Source organism: Argiope bruennichi, chromosome 7, assembly GCF_947563725.1.
Source record: "Argiope bruennichi chromosome 7, qqArgBrue1.1, whole genome shotgun sequence".
Lineage (NCBI taxonomy): Eukaryota > Metazoa > Arthropoda > Arachnida > Araneae > Araneidae > Argiope > Argiope bruennichi.
Genome location: NC_079157.1, coordinates 106,154,982 through 106,177,408, shown reverse-complemented (window position 1 = coordinate 106,177,408; position 22,427 = coordinate 106,154,982). Strand labels below are relative to the sequence as shown.

At 27.3% G+C, this 22,427-nt stretch overlaps 1 protein-coding gene across 2 annotated transcripts in view; it reads left to right on the top strand.

The window, feature by feature from the left end:
• LOC129974962 (serine/threonine-protein kinase SIK3-like) overlaps positions 1-22,427 on the top strand; it is a 40,832-nt gene that overhangs the window by 9,655 nt on the left and 8,750 nt on the right. The window contains exons 3-15 of one of the 2 annotated variants that reach the window (XM_056087782.1): positions 1,187-1,250; positions 4,046-4,207; positions 4,647-4,771; positions 5,959-6,082; positions 7,332-7,561; positions 8,624-8,774; positions 10,253-10,365; positions 11,147-11,468; positions 12,695-12,807; positions 14,026-14,132; positions 16,718-16,845; positions 18,596-18,673; positions 21,698-21,897. In XM_056087782.1, coding sequence (XP_055943757.1) covers positions 1,187-1,250; positions 4,046-4,207; positions 4,647-4,771; positions 5,959-6,082; positions 7,332-7,561; positions 8,624-8,774; positions 10,253-10,365; positions 11,147-11,468; positions 12,695-12,807; positions 14,026-14,132; positions 16,718-16,845; positions 18,596-18,673; positions 21,698-21,897 — 1,917 coding nt within the window. The remainder of the gene's footprint in view (positions 1-1,186; positions 1,251-4,045; positions 4,208-4,646; positions 4,772-5,958; positions 6,083-7,331; positions 7,562-8,623; positions 8,775-10,252; positions 10,366-11,146; positions 11,469-12,694; positions 12,808-14,025; positions 14,133-16,717; positions 16,846-18,595; positions 18,674-21,697; positions 21,898-22,427) is intronic. The other variant, XM_056087783.1, reaches the window with a different exon arrangement.

The window sequence follows — 22,427 nt, the reverse complement described above, 5'->3', positions numbered from 1 at the left end:
TCACAAAGTCAAAAAGAGGCAGTCTCTTTAAATAAAGTTAGTTTAGTTATTCTTATATTTAATATTAATTTCTTTTATTGTATTGAGTATCTATTTCTTTTAATGTATTGAATATCTATTTCATTTTTTGTATTGTTGTTTGTATTTTTTAACTTCAACCTTCTTTTACATGTTTATAATTACTAGAGTTTTTGGTTTAAATCTGCAGTTTTATTTACTGTTACATTAAATTTTAATCCATATAAAACTTGTGACTGCTTATTTTTGGTTATTCACTATTTCATTTCATTGTTAGTGGTAAAAAGAAAGTAAAAAACATACTTAAACTGAAATGAAAGATAATTATACTTATGAAGCATAAAAACAGCAAGGAAAAAAAATTTATTGATAATTTTCTGATATATACCTTCACAGTTGTTTAATGGAAAATGTCTAATCTGTAGTCTGACTCTCCCCATTCACCTATCCTTCTGTTGGTTTAAAACTTTTGCAACTGATATTTTATCTCCTTCATATCTGATAATTATTTTTATAGTGATTTTGATACTTTAATTGCATCATTTTTAATATTCTCTCAATCAGCCATGTCATATACTGTGTATTATTATGTATAGAAGCTTTTACAAATTAACCAGCAACAGTGGTCCAAGTTACAAACTTAAATAATACTTTTGCAAGCAGGAAAAATTAATGCATAATCCTAAACATTTCCAAAAGAAAACTAAAATCAATATAACCACTAAAGCCTAAAACCATAAAGAAATCAGAGTGAAATTTAGGATTCCCTGTTTATTGCTTGTAGTTAAACCAAGAAATGCTGTACTAATCATATGACTGAAAAGTTTTAAAAAATCATTTTTTAGATGAAATATTTTCAAATGTTTTTGAAACAAAATGAAGTGTAATTGTATGTTACTGAATAATAATGTGACAAATTTAAATCTGCAATATTAAAAGATAAAACATATTAGTTTTTTAAAATGAAGGGATGCAGCAGAAAGAAAACTGATTTTATTAACCCATGAAAATCACAGGATAAGCGGCTGGAGGCTAATAACATAAATAATTAAAAAACAACAACTTTTTAAATAAGTTTTTATAAACTGATTGTTAGTTATAATGAATTAGAAATTAACATTAGCTGATTATCACAACAGTTTAATGAATTTTGATATTTTATCTTCAGGTGATGGAAACAGAAAGAATGATATATCTAGTGACTGAGTATGCAAGTGGAGGTGAAATTTTTGGTAAGTTTAATTTATGTTTCTTAATTTTTTTTATTTTATAAATTGAGAGGAAGTCTAAATATTTATTTTAAGAAATAATTAAATTTAAAAAAATCATTGAATACTTTTTGTCTGTTGGCTGTAAAAACAGACAACTGAAGTTCATAGTACGTATAAAGCTAAGCACAATCATGGGTGCTATAATTGTTTTTACAAATTTTAGAGCTGTGCAAATAGCTCAACAGTTTGCATCATTTATCCCAATCTTTGGTATACATACATTTGGGGTTACATGCTATCATGTTTTTCAGTATGTTAAAGTAATGCTGGTAATGGTAAAAATTGTGAAACATAAATTGTCATAATGACACAAAGAAAAAAAAAAAAAAAAAAAAACACACACACACAAATAAATAAAAGAGAGAATTTTGTTTCCACAGTTATATGAGAATGTAAAATTTATGTTGATACTAAAGTCAATTGATTATAAAGAAGCAGTGGAAAAATAACAAGAAATCAGTGTTCTTGAAAAAAACGGAATTTGTTTGGAAAACTATACTTGTATTGTGCTTATGTTAATATCTAGTATTGCAGTTAAGTTTTATATAGCTTCTAAAATCTTAAAGATTTTCATTGAAATAGTCTTCCTTTTAAATAATTTATGATCATTATGATTTCTTAGCATTCATTATGAATGAATGCAAATGTTTTTCATTGTTGTTGTTATTTGTTAGGATATGGAACAAAAATATTATAAAGAAGTGGAATGAAATATAAAACAAAAAAATGAATCTGTTATTAAATGAATTTGAGATATGACTTTTAAGCTAACTAAACACTTCATGTTATTTATAAAAATTTCCTTATACAAAGATATTGTATTAGAGGTCAGGATAGTAAGAAATATTCTGAAATAGAGATTAATTAAATGATTTATCAGAATGTAACGGCTGGGGATAATTTCAGTTAGCAATGCTAATTGACTCTCTCCCCCCCCCTTCCAAGTAATGCATAAAAACTGCACTATTCTGATAGGGCTGTTTGATGATTAAGGTGTCCATCATAAAAGGATTAAATGTGATATGCTGCTTGTTATATTATTGATTACATCTTTTTAAGTTATTAATCAATTAGTTAAGCATGAATATTGATTTTTTTTATGTGTGTGTGCAGAAATATTCCAAGGCAGCTGCAGATGAGGGACATTTGAGAAATGTGTTAGTTACTATTGTAACTTTTACAAATTTTCATAAATCTATCAGAGATCTTATGGGCAAACTGTAAAATCTAATATTTGTTAACAACTTATTCATGTTTCTTTATTAATATTTTAAAAATATTTCCAATGTATAATAAATTTATTTATTAATTTCTTTATTTTAAAGATTATTTTTAAGTTATGCTGAGAATATCAAAATTAGTGAATATCAAATGCTAAGATACTTTAAATATGAAGTTATAGACCTTACTATTTTTTAGAATTTTTCCCTCCATGTTTTGTGGCAAGTAAGTTGAAGAATAAAGATAAAATAAAGTTTTCCTTCTATCATTTAAATTTGGAAATTTATGAAAAAGTTACATACAATTTTTGATTTGTCTTTTGCATTTTTTGTAACATCTCTTATTCTGTAGCATCACATGTGGCGTAATTTTCTTCATTTTTTTTAAAAAAAACCTTGTATAACATTTTACAATTCAGAAATCTGTTTGTCACATAACGAAATATCTTGCCTAATTTTTTTCTTCTGTGTCATTACTTGTTCACAAGTACAATCTCAAAATGCAGTTTCAAAGCATAGCAACATGATTGCATTACTTTATTGCTAATATTATTATAATTTTAAGAAGTACATTTTTTTTTGTTTTATATTAGCTACACTTTTACTCTAATTAAACTTTTCTATACAACATTAAATCACATTAGTTTGTTGAATGCTTTTTCAGCACATGCAATACAAGGAAATTCAGTCATGTTTGATATCAAATTGTTCTTAGTTTCATCTTTTACTTTTAAAAGTAGTTTTTCACCATTTTTTCAATTAAAATTCTCATGTGAAGATTTTGATTCACATTTTTTTCTCCTTAATTCTTACTTGATTACAATCTTTACTTTCTCTGGTAAAATATTTGATTCCAGATAAAATTTTAGAGCTTCTGAATTTTGGATGTTTCTAATTTAAATTCATCATAAGAGGTATTTTAATATGAATGATGATAATGATGACCAACAAGATCAAATAACTACAGAAAATTTTTTATTTTTTATTTTAATATGGTAAGGAATATATACAAATAAATTTGAAGCATCATCATTTCAGTTTGAAGGAGTGGGGCTGTTGAGACTAGATGTATATCTGAGATTATTAATGACAAAATACATTGAAACTGACCCAAAAGTGCTAAGTATTCATCCATAACCTGGCATGCTGTATAGATTTCAGGATGTTATTGTGTTTCACAACATTTAGAATTGTAAAATCTCAAGAAAATGTAGAATAATAAGTATTCTGTAAGAATGATTTATTAATTATTCTTACTTTTCATGCATCATTTTTGCATTTTTTGTATTGTTTGAATAAACTGGGAAACTACTTTTCTTGAAATTTAAAATAAAATGATTCTGATATGTCTCATTTGTAATGTAGTGTACGTGATACATGGCACTTAGAACCAATAAATTTTTGTGAAAATTAATATTGCTTTTTTATATCCAAATGTTTTAAACTTTTGGGCAACTTTTAGAATTTATCAGACTTTTATTTTACTCTTGAGTCCGAGAAAGTTAAATTTCTTAATTTTGTTTATGTTTACTTCAGACCATCTTGTGGCTCATGGTAGGATGAGTGAAAAAGAAGCAAGGCATAAATTCAAGCAGATTCTAACAGCTATAAAGTACTGTCATGAGAGGAATGTTGTTCACAGGGACCTGAAAGCTGAAAATTTATTACTTGATGAAAACATGAATATCAAAATTGCAGGTAAATTTTTTTGATAGCATGAATATATTTTATGATCTTTAAATTTTCTTTCATTTAAAATCTTTTACTTACTTTAAAAATCTTTTGACTTTGATTTCAATTTATTTTTTATTTTTGCATCCATATATTAAGATTGCTTGCAGGATTTGTGTTGATTATGCATGGAAAGAAGCAATTTCTCAATGTGTAGGGCCTATCATTAATTTGTTCTTCAAAAGAATCCTGTATTAAATTCATTCCAACTTTATTATACTTTGAGTTTTATAAATGCTTAAGAATTTCATTCATTGCTGTGTGCTCTTCATTATTTTCAGCTTGAGGCATTCTTAATATTGTCATATAAAGAATTTTGTTTTCTTAACTAATTATACAAAATATTTAGATTAAAAGATAAAATCACGCTGAAATGTTATTGCTCTCATTATATAATATTCTACAGATTTTGGATTCAGTAATTACTATGAAATGGACAAGATGTTATCTACGTGGTGTGGGAGTCCTCCTTATGCAGCACCTGAACTGTTTGAAGGCAGGCAGTACAATGGACCAAAAGCAGACGTTTGGGTAAGTTGTCTCTTTTCATTGTCTTTTCAAGGGCTTTTTATATAAACTCTTGTGCTTATGAAAAATCTCTTTACTTCTATTTGTAGTTAAAAACTTCTATTTCATTAAGTATTTTATTATTATTATTTCATAACTTTTGCTGCAGCTTTAATAAAAATCTTTACAAAATTTTTTCTTTTGAGCTGTAATTTTTATTTATATTTCAATATTAGTTTTATTTTAATCTAGTTTCTGAAATTGAATTTTAGAAACTAGATTTGAAATTTAATACTGAATCAACCATTTATATCTTGAATTAATTTACTAGCATTTTTTTTTCATCATTAGATAAGTTTTGGTGTAGAATTACCTCAGAAAGAGGAAAAAAAAAAAAAGCCTTTTTTTAATTAATTAAATTATTTAAATTTTAATGTTACATTCAGTCTTCACCTACTACTAATTTTTGAAAATATATTCTTGTTTTTGTGAAGTATTGTAAGAAAAACTGATCATATTATGAAGATAAAAGTGTAATTAAAGTGGTATATTTAAGAACCATTAGAATATATTGGACAAAAAGAAATTTTGTTAATTTGATTCATGTGCGTTGTTATCAAAATGTTTAAAAATAAGCTGGAATTCTTTTGAAGTATTCAAAATCTGTAAAGATATGCCATTTAATATGAACTCTATTTTCTGAAACACTGTTTTGCATTTTACTTTGATACAGACTATCAATCTCTGCATTGTCATTCATTTCATTTCATTACTTTTTTTTTTTCCATAAGCCTTTATTAATGTTCTCTGAATTTGCTTGTTTCCTGTTTAGTGATCAGTAAATGAAGTTTACTGCAAGGAAATTTTTGTTATTGATTTTTAAAATTCCAATTTTTATGAATAAAATTCTTCTATAAAGTTACACACGAGATAAAAATAACATTTGTAATAAACAATCTAACTTTCTATTAGCATATTTGTAGATTGAATTATTGTGGGATATTTTTTGTCTAGGTTTTGTTTTTCTCTCTTTTTTTCAAAGATTTTTTTCTTTATCTTTCTGCATGTTAGAAATTTAAAATAACTAATAAATGAACAGACCATTTATTAAGTCATTTTTTTTTAGTTGTAAAGAGCATATCATTTGAATAACTTATATTTATATATAAATAAATCATTGTGTAATGCTTTTTTTTTATTTTTTCTTGCAGAGTTTAGGAGTTGTTCTGTATGTACTAGTTTGTGGAGCTTTACCATTTGATGGCAGCACATTGCATTCCCTTCGCAACAGGGTATTGGCTGGGAAGTTTAGAATACCATATTTCATGTCTAGTGGTATGAGCTTCAAAATTTTCTTGTATAAATATTTTTTTTTTTTTTTTTTGTGTGTGTGTGTGTGTGTGTTATATGTCAAACGGTGAATAACTTGCATTCAGGAAATTAAGTACTGTGTATTTTTTTTTTTTATGAATGAAGTTAAAATACACTATTAATAAGTATTCATTTTAAAATAAAATTTGAGTTATATGGCCATAATAATTTTTTTGTTGTTGTCATGGACACATACAGCCCACATTTTAGAAACCTGCAGAAAAATGTTGATTTTTTTCAATTAATTTTTAAAAATTCATAAATGGGCTTTTCAGATGTAAAAAACAGTTATAGAATATGGAATTTAATATAAGAATGTTTGAATTATTTTATTATAACTAAAGGATTATATATATATATTTAGAAAAAAAGATATTTTTCTATCCATTTATTTTATAGCTTTTCTAAATAATAGAACAATTTTCTGTTTATTCTATTGTTTTTGGATTAGTTGTTCTCAAATAAAAAAAATAACAAAATTCTTTTTTGTTAAGTATCAATACTAATCAAATTTTTTTGTGCACATTTTCTTGTGAAATTTTCTGTTGCAAATGCATATTTACATTAATATTTTCATATTTATCTTTTTAACATAATTCATTAAAGTAACTTTTTTTATCATCATATTTACATCAGAGATTATTTACACATTTCTTAATATGTCTTGTTAAGACATTTGATGCAAAAAAATTCAGAAGAAAAAATATTTGGATTAAAAAAAAATTACATTTAGTCATCTACATTAGAAATCTACATTACAAAAAAAAAAAAATCTACACTTTACAAATGTTAACTACTGTACTTTTTTTTAATGAACTGAATGTTAATATTTTGTCCAGTTCACAATTCAAGATTCTGAATCATTGATATTTTAAGGTTGGTAGCTGAAAGTTAGTGTATGTAACTGTGTCATTGGTAAATGCCATCATATAACTTTGGAATTAAGCATCCTTCATTTTAAATTTAGAATTTTAATGTACAAAATGATGCTTTTTGTTTAAGTTTTATTCATATATATCAGTTACATTTATATATATTTGGATAATAATCAGAACTTCTTAATTGAATATTATCACACAGTTATGCAGCATATTGTCAATTTGAATTGTTGAAGAATACAATCCTGACTAATGTGTTGTCAAGATAATGAGAAGTGACAATAAACAATTTTATAATTAAACTAGCATTATTATAAAAAAAAATTCTCTTGTAGAATGTGAACATCTGATTAGGCATATGTTGATTGTGGATCCTGCAAAGCGCCTTACCCTTGATCAGATTATCAAGCACAAATGGATTATTCAGGAGCCAGATGAGGAATTTGGCCGAACTCTGAAGAAGTATAGTGTGAGCAACAAGGTTGAAGAGGAAGAGCCTATTTGTGAAGTTGTCATTGATTATATGCTGCAACTACCAGCTTTCAAGAGAGAGGACATTGTTTGTGTATGTTCTTTTGAATTTTATTACATAGAATTTCTAAAATTTCCATACCTCTGTTGTTGTGTTAGGTTTACAGTTAATGCAACAGAAACAACCAAACATTTGTAATGACCATCATGCAATAATGGGTGATTGGTTATTTTCCAATTCCTCTATATAATGCTAATGCAAACTTTTCAGTTGAAGAATTCAGAGATTTGAATAGAAATTCTGATTAATAATATTATAATTAGCAGTATTATTCTTTATTATAATAAGAAAAAAATATCCAAAAAATTTTCTAATTGATTTCAAGTTGTATGTCAATGATCTTGAATGTCCTGAAAAGTTTTTGTTTCTTTAGTTTGCTCTAATCATTTTCAATTTAAGACATGATTCCAAATTGAAATTAATATTTTGCTTAGATATATTATTAAAAGGGGTTATTATTCAAAAGGATATATTAAGCTAGATATTTTTTTACTTTATGTAAAAAGATTCATTATATTTATTGTATTATAGATTGATAAAAATCATAAATATAAGAATATTAATTATTTTTATGAAATGTTGTAGCTTCAATGAGTGCTAAATATTTTTCTGTTATATATATATATATTTAATAATATGTGCTTTATGTGATCATATATGTGTAGTCACATATTTATTAGTATTTATAAGTAAGTAGTATAGCTAAAGAAAATTCAATTCTGCTCTTAAAAATGTTTCATCATAAGGTATTGTTGTTGTTAAATATATGTGTGTGTGTTTATAAATTTGGGAAAGTCTTATCATTTATTGTGTTTTATTTTCTTATTTACCTTATGGCTTAGTTTTTTTCAGTTGTGGCCTATTTTGAATTTACTTTGTTATTCAGAAATAATGTACAAAGAAGGGAAAGGGGGAACTTATAATAATTAAAGCAAAATTAGCATTATTTTTAAAAGCTCAAAAATGTATACTTCTTTAAAGCAAATGGTAATATTTATCATTTCTATTTTTGATTGGTATCTTACTGCATTCCTCTGTTGTATATGATATTGTCAGTGTTATTTTTGTATATATAAATCTGATCTATTTTTACAGTCTGTGAAAGAAAACAAATTTGATCAGTACAGTGCTATGTACCACTTATTGCTAGAAAAAATTAAGACCCATCAAAGGATGTCCTTGATACCACAGAATTTACCTGTGTCCTCACAGCCCCAAAGAAAGGCAAGCATCACAACTGGTGTTGGTGAGTTTGGCATCTGCTATTTACTTTTTTTATTATTTATCAAATATATTTGCAAAAAAAAAAAAAAATGCTTATAGCAATTATTATTTTATATATTGTACTTAATAAAATTATTTACTGTGAATATTGTTCTGTTTTATATCTTGATCTCAGAAGTTACATAATTTGGTTTCTATTATGTAATTGCTTATATGCTTTGATCCTTGTAGTTCATGATTGTTCATATGTCTGGTTATTAATTTTTGATAAAAACACACTATTTGCTCTCCCAGTTTTATTAATTACTAGCCACCTCTGGCAACTAGTTTGCCTGGAATGTTAGTTATATTTAATTTTATTTAAATTACTTATTATGTCTATGGTTCTGCCAAATTGACAGATAATAAAATCATGTTATTTTAATTTTCCTAATTAAGTTCCTGTTATTATGAACTTTTCTAATGAAGACCAGTTCTGTAACATCACAGTGCTATTAAAAACAAAAATGAAATGCTAAATAAAAATGAAACATATCTCCTAAATTTCATGGCACTGTTACTTCATTATTTGACTCGTCTTTTAAACTACACAGATATTAAGCAGGAACCTTCTTTAACTTTCAACAATGGCAAGATAATTACACTATTAAATATGTGATGAAACAAACAAGAAAAAAAAAACTGTTTGAATTTCAGCACAACAATATAATCTATTGGTGAAACTTAGGCAAAAAAAAAAAAAAAAAATTAAGACCTTGCCAAAATTCAGGAAAAATTTGCATGATTATCAAATTGGTGTCATTAAAAAGACAAATTCTTAAACTTTGAAATGAATATAAAATGAATGAATTAATAAAAAGGAATTATACTCTGTAATAATTATTATAAATGAATTATAAAATTTATTTTCATGCAATAATATTTTTAAATATTGTCAGGTTTGTGAGAATAAACTATGAGTTAAAGATATGATTTAGAAGTTCCAAAATTAAAATAATATATTATATTTGTATAATAATATATTATATTTATATTTGTATGTGTGAATTCAATTAAAGGAAATTTTGTTTTGCAAAATAAACATCTGTTGTTTTATTTAGAAATTTTTTTGAATAGAAATGATTGTCACATTTTATTTAGGAATAAATATAACATAATTTTAATAGCATATTAAAACTTAATACATTTTTAAAAATCAGGTGTTGATTTCTTGTATTATTGTTGATATTTTACTCTGGGTATATAGTTCTAATAATATCTATAATTAAAGGAAGAGACATGTTTTAATATTCAGTAATTCTCAGTCGAAATTTTATGTGAACGTTTATTTTGAATAACAAGCTGAAAATTGTTTTATCATTTATGAGTAGATTAAAAATTCTTCTGCTAAATGGAGTGCCATTTATCAAATAATAATCACATGGAGATTATATTCTTTAATGAGCTTTCATTATTGAATTTTAAAAATAATTTACTAAATTCTGTTTCTGAAAATTGCAGTTGAAAAATCACCTCCTGCTGAAACCACAACTGAAAGTGAACAACCTGCTATTCCTAAGCCCATGTTTAGTCCCATTCCAATTGTGACTTTGGTTACAGAAAATCTAGAAAAGGTATTTGAATTGTTACTTAATTCTTTTAGGAATAACTTGAAATTTTCTTAATATTATGTTTTGTAAATTCTAATCAATTTTTTAAAACTTATTTTTAATAAGTTAAGTATGTAGTAAATATTTAAAAGTAAGAATACTGAAATCAATTATTTAATAATTAGTATTATTTTATTATAATTTCAATGAACATACAAAATGGCATAAAGAATAAAAACATGCATTTATTTGAGATGATTTTTTTACATTGAACTTATCTCAATTTCCTATGTTTGTTCAAAAATGTAGAAACCATGGAATAAAATTGTTTCAGTGATACATGAGAAATAATTAAGCAACACAAATTAGTTTAAAAAAAATAAGCTTGTAAATCTTATTTTATTAATCTCATTTTATTTATGTTTTCATTAAATCTTTTAGCATAATATGCATTATGTGAATAGCTGTTTTATTAGTTTGTATTAATTAAGATATTAGATTGGATTCCATTTTCTGAAATGTATTTTTCTATGAAAAGAAACCAAATAAGTCCATTTTGTTGTCTTCATGCTACCCTTAAGAGTCTAAATGATTTTTTAAAAAAATATTTTGGCTAAAATTTTAATTATTTAAAATATTGATAATTTCTTTTTAACTATCAACAGCTTTGAAATTAATTATGTTTGAAATCTGAAGTAGTTTTCACATAAGGACTATGAAATCTTTATGTAATTGTATTGTTTTTTCCATCTGTTTGGTATATGTTTTAAAATATTAAAAATTATTCTCATTAATATTTTTTTAGTTTGGTGATGTGGAGCTTGAGTCAGATGAAGAGGAACGGCATACGGAAAACACTCAGTCTCAGTATCATGTTGTGCGCAGGCATACAGTAGGACCAGACAATGCTGATGCTCCTGAAGCTGGTGCAGTGGGTGGGGACTTATTCCTGACGAGGGGTGGAGCCCACTATGGGGCCACCCTCCATCCGGCCCAGGCCCTGCCCCTCAGTGCACTTCCTCATACCAACTTGCCCCAAAACCTTCCCCTTGTTCAGAACCAGCCACCTCAAGTGTTCTGTGTAAAAGACCAACACTTGCTCAAACCACCTCAAGTGCTTGGTGCAGGTATGTTTATAAAGAATATTTCTTTGCATGTGATTATTTTAAATACGTTTTATGCCTCAATTTACACAGTGATGATTAGTCTATTTAATAGTCATGGAAATATTTCATTAAATTTTTCAAATCCTTTATATATGTTTAGTAGGACTTTCTTGATTGATAAATTCTGGCCTAGTCTCAAATTTGTAGATCTTAAAGAAATTTTTCTGAAATCTCTTCCCCTCCCTCAAATTTATTACTTTGCTTTTTATTATAAAAAGGCTTATGTTTATTTTCAGATTTTCCAAAATTAGGTACTTTTTGAGCTTTAAATTGTATAAGAAGTTGCAAATTGTTTAATTCTATTTATATGAAATAGTGCGAGATCCTTTCCAAATAAATGGGAAAAAAAATATGAAATTAGTGCATTTATATTTTGAAGACATCATTAATTCTGATTTAAAGTTTGTACTTTTCTGATATTACATTTGAATTTTGTTAGGTTAAGTATATAACAAGATTGTAACAGCTTTCTTTTTATTATGCTTTTGCCCAGATATTGATATATTCTGTGATGTGAAATTATTTTTCTTTAGGATGCAAAATAACATGAATATTGTTAGTCAATTTTATAAGCTGCGTGATTGTATATGTAATCCTATATAGAATAAACTTTCTAAAGTTATGTACTTTAAAGTACACAATAACTAGTGTAGTAAATATTTTCATAAATCAACTGCAATTTTTTGTCTTTTCTTTCCACTGTCTGCTATTGTGTTAAGTAATTAAAAATATTACTTAACTAGAGATTTTAAGTATTTTTCTTAAGTTGGAAAATTTTATTGAAATTAACTTATAAACTGTTGTGAAATTTATAAAAGAATATGGTTAAAAAGAGATTTTTGGAATGAAATTTCTGTATTTTTATCCATAGTTTAAAAAATATTAGATCTAGCTGAAATTTTAAAATTTATTTTTTATATTCTTACAAACGATATTTAGAAAAATTAGTGAAAAAAACGAATGTTTACATTTTTAAAAAGTTGTGTGACATTTTAGGATGATTATAATTATCTGTTTGCATCATCATGTGAATGTTGTATGTTGATTTTGGAGTTATTTATTTTTTTCTGAAAATTATTTGTTCATTTCATTGTTTAATATTTTATAATTGTTTTTATTCAATGATTATTTTAGTTAATTTGTATAATAAGTGTAATCAAATCCTTTTTTCTGCATTTTTATATCAGTTGGAGGTTTGGGCAGACGTGCATCTGATGGTGGTGCCAATGTTAAAAACTACTATCAGCGTCAAATACCTGGCCAACAAGGACAGTCCCCCAACAAAGAAAGACCTACTACTGTAAGTGCCATCTCAAAAGACGGAAAATATTTCTTATTTATTTTGTCAAAAATTATACCATGTTTCCTGGATTTTAAGATATTACTTGAATGTCATTTTTTCAATTTTAAACGTTTACAGCAATTTAATAAAGCAATAATAATGTCAACCCTTTAACCTTAAATTGGACAATAGTTTGTTTTTTGGGCATTTTTTTTAATCCCACTTTGACTAATAAAATTATTTTTTGTTTCTTTTATTTTTATTAAAGCATTTTTTTAATTAATTACTTCTACAGATTTGCTCAATTTTTTTTAAGGAAAATGAATATACAAATAAAATATATAATGAGATTTGGTCTCCATATTTTACCTTTTCTGCTCTTCTTACTGTAGATGTATATTGTGTTGTTTTGTAAAACATTTCAAAATTATATATTTCTTATTCAAATAAAATAAAAAAGTACCTAGTTATTATTTTTTGTACTTCTGAGTGTTAGAGATAATTTTTTATCAAGAACATGATGTTGTTTTGGTTAGAAGGCTTTGAAGCTCGAAATCATGTAGGCAATAAATAAAGCATAAATGGCAATTTTCATCATCATCTTTTAATCGCATAATTTTTTTACCAGCATTGCATTATTATTATGTATGCTTCTTTGACAGCAGATGCGCTTTTAAAGGGTGATCTGTTTTTACCAGCATTGACCAAGGTTGACTTAGAACTGTTACATCATAGCTCTTATTTTCATGGAATGTAAATAATTTAATTTTTATAATATGGGGAAATATCACTTCATTCATTTTTAAGTGGGAAACATTGAAGGATTTGACTCCTGTTGTATGATTAATCCGTTATGAACTATTGTATGATCTCAGAAATTAGAAATAGCAGTTTGTGTTTACAAAAATATTGTTTTCATAAAAATTCTATATAAATTAATATGTTTAAAAATTTATTGGTAAATAGTTTATCATTTGGAAATCGCATTGTGATGGAAACACTCATTATTCAGCTTCCAAATGTGGCATTCCTTTTTGTGAGAACATGATGTTGCTTTGATTAGGGTGTTTTGGAGCTCTCGTAAACCAGTTTAAATTGGTTAATGACTTAAATTAATTAAGACAAATAATGTCTTAAGAATGATAATGTTCTCACATGATAACTTGAAAATTGAGAATCATAGATTTCATTTTGTTAATATTTTTTTAATTAATTTTTTCTGTTTATTTCTTCTAGATGTCTCCCAACAGCACATTACCTCAAGGTCTCCAAGCTTTGGCTTTACAAGAAGATGAGAGCCAAGAACAGGAAGAGCAGCAAATGGCTCAATCAACTGTTCAAGGGTATGTAGTAAAATCTGTTACTGAAACTAAATGTATATGAAGTGAAATTGATTTATTATGAGAAAAAAAAATATGTATGTTGAGTCTGTCAAAATAATACTTATTAATGTAATGATATTTTGAAAAATATGTAAAGATTATATATACATAATGGAAACTCATTTAATGAGCAAAATTTGTTTCCATTTCTTATTTATATTGCAGAACATTCATTAAGTGAAGCAATTTTTTCCCCAGGAATCCATATTAAATAGGATAAGGTACTCTGTTCTGAGAAAAGCATTGAATCAAATTTACAGCAGTACAGTTTATTATTTATAATGCATGCTTTTTTTTCTTGCAAAAAAATGTCTAATGAAATCTTTGGTTATACTTCAAAATTTGACAAAAATGTGATGCAACCTTATCATTAAATAGCTTTGTAGTGCAATTCCTTTATCAAAGTTATGCATCTAAACATATGATGCCAGAAATTTTCATGCTTTCAGCATCTTCTTTATTGCTCTATTGAAGGTTGTTGTGTGTTTCTTCAATTATTTCTTCCCCTCTTGACCAAATCTCTTCTGCTGCTTTTTCTTGTGACACAGAATACAGCCCCATAAACTCTTCAATAGTTCTGGCTGTGTTCTTCCACCAGCTCATTGATGTTACTGCTATCCACTTCTACCCCTATAATCTTGTAATCGAAACTACTGTGTCTCTAGCCAAGCTTAAGAGGAACATGCACAAACACCTCAGAGCTGCATGCGACAATGCTATATTACTAAAATTTGTTCCAAGTTGATATAAAGGTTCTCTTCAAACAAACTTTTAACACAGGCTGATACAGGCCAATCCAGTATGCAATGTCATGATATCTTCTCACCGCTCATTTTGTAAAACATCATTCATTAAATGAGTCACTTTTTTACATTTTTTTATGCTCGTTATGTGAGGTGCTTGTTAAGGGAGATTTGTTTGTATAGACGAATGCTCTATTGCAATATTCAGATTCAAAGATATCCATTCAAATCTTGACTCAATAGCTAATTTTTAATTAGATACAAACATATATTTTCAGTTGGAAAAATACTTTAAATTATGTAAAATATTGTATTAATTTTGTTTGAGTCAGTAAATGATTTCTGAAGCAATTATGGATTCTAAATTTTTATATGATTTCCATCAATCAGTCCCATCAATCAAATTTAGTGGCACTAAAATTAAAAAAAAATTGTAAAAATTGAAGAGCTATAATGCTTTAAATTTCATTAAACTAATTAATAGCAATCTTAAGAAGAAGCACCATATGTTGATTGGTCAATCTTCCTGGATTCATTAATGAAGATAATCTGAAATTATCAAAAATAGTAATATTAACAGTTTCATAAATTTGCCATGTTTAGTTTCAAAAGTATAGAACTTTTTTTTTTTTGTTTCTGATTTATTTTTTTATTTAATGTATGTTTTGTAGAAATCTTGCTATAACAAGAATATTTTTTTATGATTAATGGGGTTGATTAAAAGTAAATATTTGCTAATTTTTTCAGAAATACACTTATTTATACTAACAACGAACATTATAATTCTTTCCATCATTTAGTACATTTTTTCCAAATTTATTTATAAATTATTAGAACTAAATTATTAGGAACTAATTTATAAATTATTAGATAAATATAGTATATGTTCCTTTAGCCAAGGTTAAGAGGAACATGCACAAATACTTCAGAGTTGCATGTGACAATGCTATATTGCTGTAATAGTTTTTAAATTAGTTCCTGAGTTGCTATTTCAGTGGAAACTCTGTTTAGTGATATTAAAAAACATCTGTTAATGCTGGATGCTGAATTTAGTTATTTTCTGATAGCTGTGATGAAACACACACAATGGGTATTTAAAAAAAGATTTTTCTAAATAGTTCAACATTTTTATTATTTCTTGTAAATATATATGTACACTATTATAGAAAATCATCTAAATTTAGGTAATGATATATATATTGCCTGCTTTGAGCCACCTAAGGTTTTTTTTTTTTTTCCTGATCATTTATCAATACTGAATCATTGTAGTTCATTCAACAAAAAATCTTTTCTGGCCAACAAGGCACTTGTAAATAAATAATTGAGATCAAGAAGAATTAGCTCTACTTTTTCCTCCTAGATATTTTATAAATTTGCAAACTTTCCTATTTCAAATAAAGTTTAGAAATTCAAGAAGTTTTTTTTTTTCCTTACAAGAAGACATTTTAATTGAATATTTAATTGAGAAAAAAAATTAAGAAGTATACAGATGTTAAATATTTATACAATGTATCAAAATTATTGTTTTATAATGTAGCTCTTAGCTGTCCTTTGCCAAATTTTATTCATCAAAATAATTATAATGATTCATTAAAAAGGGTATGTTTAAATAGTTATAAACAGCATTCAATTAAAAGATCACAAAGGATCTGCGAGAGCTTTTCTGCTTTTAATTAAAGGGTTGAACATTTACAAAGATTTAAAAAAAAAAAAAATCTCTATTGTCAGAGTTTAGAATATTAAGCTAATTTTTTAAAAAAACTGTATTGCTTTAGCAGATGTATGATTATTTATTTTTCTCAGCTACTCTGTTTGGGAGCAACCCCAGAACTTCCGCATTGGAATCAGTCCACCTGAAGAGGTGCAGAAGAAAATGCCTCCTATGAAACAAAGGAGGACAGGACTGCTCACAGTCCTTGAGAAACAACCAGGTAAATATTTGACCATTACTCAATGATACAAATACTATTTAATGAAACATGGATATCCAGTGGCTCCTGTTTTCATGTATGATTGCTTTCTAAGTCATTTAGAAGTTAATTCTTAACAACAATATGAGAAAGTAAATTTTGTAAATGAAATAAAATAAATAAAAATGTATGTAGTGACTTTTTAAGCCAACTTAATGGTCGAATTTTCGGGTCAACATTAGGTGAGAGTTGGAGGGTTTATTTATTTATTTTTCATTTATCAAAAGTAAAGTTTATTCTCCAATAAATTCAGTTAATCCTTTATTTGGTTTTGGATCTTCAATTTTTCATTATTTGTAATTATTATCATAGATCTTAAGTTGTGAATGTGTTTATAAAATCGTGAATAATTCGTATTGGTATTCTAAAATATGTACTCAATCACTTTATTTTGTAGTTTTTTTTTTTTTTTTTTTTTTTTTTTTTGTATGAAACAAATTCTGCTGCAATCAGTAACAATTCAAGTTGGCAATATGTAAAAATTATGAAAGCCCAAAACATTGATGAGTGGGGTACCTATCTTATGGAACTATACAGTTAAAGTAAAAGTTGTAGAGAATACTGATTTTTGATGTTTCAAACTTGGCAACTTATTCTGTCCAAGCATGTAAATTATTTAATTGTTCTGAGTCATTCAACTAAGGGTATTTGCATTTCTGCAGGTAAATATTTTTTAACTTAATTTTTTAGTTCTTCAAGCTAAAATAAGTATAAGTTCTATTAAATGTAAGAATTATAGTGAACAATACATAGAAATATTCTTTTGCAAAAATCACGCAAATCTCTTTAATACTCTAATTGTTTAAAAAAGCTTTTCATAAGTTTGATGTATAGTAATTTTATACTTTCCCTTAACAGTTCTACCAATAAGTCATCATAACAAAAAGTTGTTGATAGTAAAAATCTATAAAAGTTTTCATCCATTGTATTGATTTTTTTAGCTGACCAATTAAAAATATTCAGTAAAAGTCGACATCTGACTCATTTTTCACCATGTCGGTTTTTTTGTCAAATGTAATATAAATTACAGTCTTAATGAAACAACAAATTGGATGCCTAAATATGTGTCAACATATTGAGATTTTAGTTGACAATTAAAAACAGTCTATAAAAATGTAACATCTGATTCTCTTGTCACCATTCTGCTTTATAGAGTAGAAATTACTGTTTGAATGAATGATACTTGAATCAGATGTTTGAAATTCTGCCGCCTTAATATTGTTTTCATATATTACATTTATTTCTTAACTGAGTGACTAAACAAACAATCAGCAAAATACAACATCAGATTTACTTGTTGTCATGCCATTTATTTTTGCAATGCACTGTAGGAATAGCTGAATCAGATGTCAAACTTTATGCTGAATAGACCATTGCTGACCAAGTTGTCAAAATGGGGAAAAATTTACATACTTCAAATGTTTACTATATAATTATTTGAAGATAGGATTTATATTATTAGATTCTGCTCTACAACTTTTTATGAGATAGTAAAGATTTTTAAGGACAAAACTTTTAATTTTTCACTGGAGGGGGGGGGGGAGTACAAGCAGCATCTGACAAGAAATAATTGCTCACCCTCTCCTATTCCCTTTGTGCCACTTTTGAATGATACTGTCTTAAAAGTGGCACAAAGTCATAGTGTCAATTTTATATGTCACTGATTATAATTAGAAAAGAATGGTTCTAAAAACTATTCATTTATATCTAGTTAAATATCGATACTGCCAACAACTTCACTTATTTTTGTCTTCTGCTGAGTACAATGCTCTTAATTCTCCTAATGGTGGTAAGTGTTTTGTGGTATTTGGTGATTGCCTTTGGTGGAGGGTTGCTTCATTATCTAGGTGATGGTTTCATATTATTATATAATATACACAGGGTGTCTCAAAATCCTTGACTGTGGCTTTTATTCGTTAAATATTGATCATAAACTTATAATGTAAATTACAAAGTTGCATAAAAAAAGGAGCAAAATGTTATAAAATCGATTAACATTTTCAGGGGATTAAATACAAGATTTAAATTTTTATATGACCCCCATACACAAAAAAAATCAACAATGAATAAAATGTGCATCATAGATTAATAAGGTCATTTACAAAATTTCAGCACTTTATCACAAAAAGTCTCAAAGATATGTACATAAATGCCGACTTAAACCACTTTTCGATGCCTGTATTCGCAAAGAGGAAAAATCATTCGGATGTTCGTGTTTTAGGGGTCGTACACAAATTACTAAAGAAAGTAATGATTGGATAAATAAATAATAATTTTGCTATTTATTAGCTCAAAAGTATTAAAAATTTGTAGAAATAATAACTTATAGGAAAGATTACATAACTTGTTCAAAATGTTTTCCATCCATGCCAATACAGAGCTGCATTCATCTGATGACACTTCTATACACTCTATCAAGTTCTTGTTAGGTGATGTCACGACAACCCCCTAAAATATGTTTTTGCAATTCTTCTTTAGTTAAGGGAGGTGACAAATAAAATGCTGTACATAAACAACTGCACACACACACACACACAAAAATCCATAGGCGTTAAATCAGGTGATCTAGGGGGAAATTTGACTGGACCATGCAAGCCAATCCGCTTATCTGGAAACTCGTTATTTAACCAATGTTTCACAACTGTAGTATAGTGAGCTAGGTATCCATCATGTTGGAACCAAACATGTGAAAGTACTGTTGGAGGAAGTTCCTCCATAAAATCAGGAATAACCACATTCAGAATCTCATTAACATATCTGTCCTCCATCAACGTACCATCATACAGTATGGGTCCAAGCAAGCGATTTGCATTCACAGAAAAGTGCCTCTGATGATGAATAGCATGTATCACGAATGGGTTTGCGTCTGACCAAAAATGCCCTTTTTGAGGATTTATGCATCCATCTTGTTTAAAACAGCATTCATCTGTCCAAATTATGTTTTTTCAGGAAAGAGGGATTAGCATCTTTCTGATTAAGAGCCCAATTACAAAAATTTAGACGATGTTGATAATCTGTTGGCTCCTGTCCCTGCACACCATGAATGCTAAAAGGATGCCATCTGTTCCTTCTCAGAATTCACCACACTGCTGCGCGTGATAGGTTCATTTCTGAAGCAGCAGTACGAACACTACTATGTGGATGACTGCAAAAGTAAGCCAAAATATCAATTTCTTCATCAGTTGAGTGAAGTATGGGACTACCTGGTCCACCTACAGGATATATGCTTCGTATATCATGCATGCGTTGCACTAATCGGGAAATAACGTATGGTATAATAAATCCGTTTGCAGGAGCACGCAACTTAAACTGTGACGTCATTTTGATGAAAGCAGGTCCACCACAAATCTCTGAGACGGATGTCGGGAATTGGGATATTTACGCTGAAATTCCCATGCAGTTTTGCTAACATTGCGATTGCATAAACTGTACAGCATTAGGATTTCAAAAAGTTCTTCATTGCTGTATTGTGGCATACTGCTTGTACAGGCTAATTGCACTCTCAAAATGTAGCAGAAGTGTGAAATATTTATGTGTGAGTTATTCTAATGTTAACAATGCTATTGTTCAGAACGGATTGTAAACCCTCCGTGCTTTTGCGCATGCGTTAGGATGGGTTTAATTCGTTAAAGTGGGGTGAAAGGAGGAAATGTTTACATTTACTAGTATCTAATAGGGGAAATCCAAGGTCAAAGGGAATACCGGAAATGCACTCATCGTTCCGCGTTACACCCCTTAATGAAATGGAATCGTCGAAATGTGGTCGTCTCAGATTCTGTGGACAAACTATAGTGATCAATGACAGAGCACAAATAACATAATATAACGATGTGTCTGTCGAGATTAGGGGACACACCAATCAGAGGCATATATTTGCATATGAAAACATTTCTAAATTTTTTTACAAGTTCATTGACTGTGCTATTTTTAAATTAAATTCTGTAATTCATGATATAAAATTTTAAAGTATTTTTCAGGAAGTAAAGATTTTAAAATTTGTATTTAAAGCAAAAGATATGAAGCATATTTTATTTCCTGATGATGCATTCCTGCGTCGCGTCATCTGCACTGAAGATGTAAATATTTACATTTTAATTTGCGACTTACCCTTCATCCACTTTGTTTTAACATATCTTTTAGATTTTTCATGAAAAAAATTCTGAAATTTTGTATGTGACCTTATTAGAGGATGGGGCACATTTTACTCTCTGGGGAATTTTTTTGTATGTGGTCCGTATAAAATTTAAAATTTTGTATTTAAGTTTAATCCCCTGAAAATTTTAATCGATTTCATAACATTTTGCACCTTTTTTTACGCAACTTTGCAATTTACAGTATAAGTCTATGATCAATATTTAACGAATAAAAGCTGCAGTCAAGATTTTTGAGACACCCTGTATATTGACATAATAATGTATATAGACTAGATACTATTCTGCAAATTGTATATTGCTTCATGTGCCATGTGCAAAACAAAAATCTTTTAAAAGGATTTACAAGGTAGATCTAGGAGTAAGATAATTTTGGAATATGTGTTTATCTGTGGCTACTTTTATACCACTTTAAATTTTTTAAAAAAATCAGCTTACAATAATACCAAATATTTTTTGATTAAAAAAAATATTTTTTGTTATTGTATTTATGCACATTTTCACTACAACATCAATTACGTAATTTATATTTATTGTAAATTATCATTTTAAAATAATATAAGTTGGATTAATCATCTTAAAATATTATTTTCTATTATGATTTAGATTTAAAAAAATTTTTAAGGTGAAGGATTTATATTAATTGATTTATGTTGTTTCAGGTCGAGAGAGTTTACGAGACGGAGCGTCCCATCAGACAACCTCTGGGCGTTACTCCCCTGTAAGACGAGCTAGTGATGGCTGCTCTCCCGTTTCCTATTATCGTAATCAACTAGACAGGATTTATTACCAAACTCTTACTGGCCCTCAAACTAGTCCAGACAGTTTCAAGGCTGTTTTGCAGGAGTATCAGCAGTTGCAGGTAATTAAAAAAGTTTTAGAAAATTATCTTTTGGATTACTTAGTCCTCATTTGTTTATTACCGAATGTGGTTGAAAAACTTCTGGGGAAAAAAAGTATCCAATATTTTGTTTAACGGTACTTTTGCTGTAATAATATGTATTACTCTGGATTATTTATTGAAGATCAAACACTGAGATCTCAAATAGATTATAATTTTAATTTTTGAAGTTGGGAAGTTCCATAAATCTGATATGCATACATATTTGAGTGAAAGGATTCATATTAGTGCTTAAGAAGTTGAGAAATACAGCTATTGTTTTTTTAATTAGTAAAAATTAATTTATTAATATATTGTTTTATAAAAGCCATCTGTACTCTATACAGATTAAAGTACTCTGGAATTTTTATATACTAATTTAGGTCCTGTTGCTCGATTGCTTTACACGATTATTAAAATTTTACTTTTGGTTTTATTAAATAAAGAACATCTGATTTCATTTTTTACTAATAGTTTGAAATTAAGTTTTTGTTTCTACATTATTTACTCTT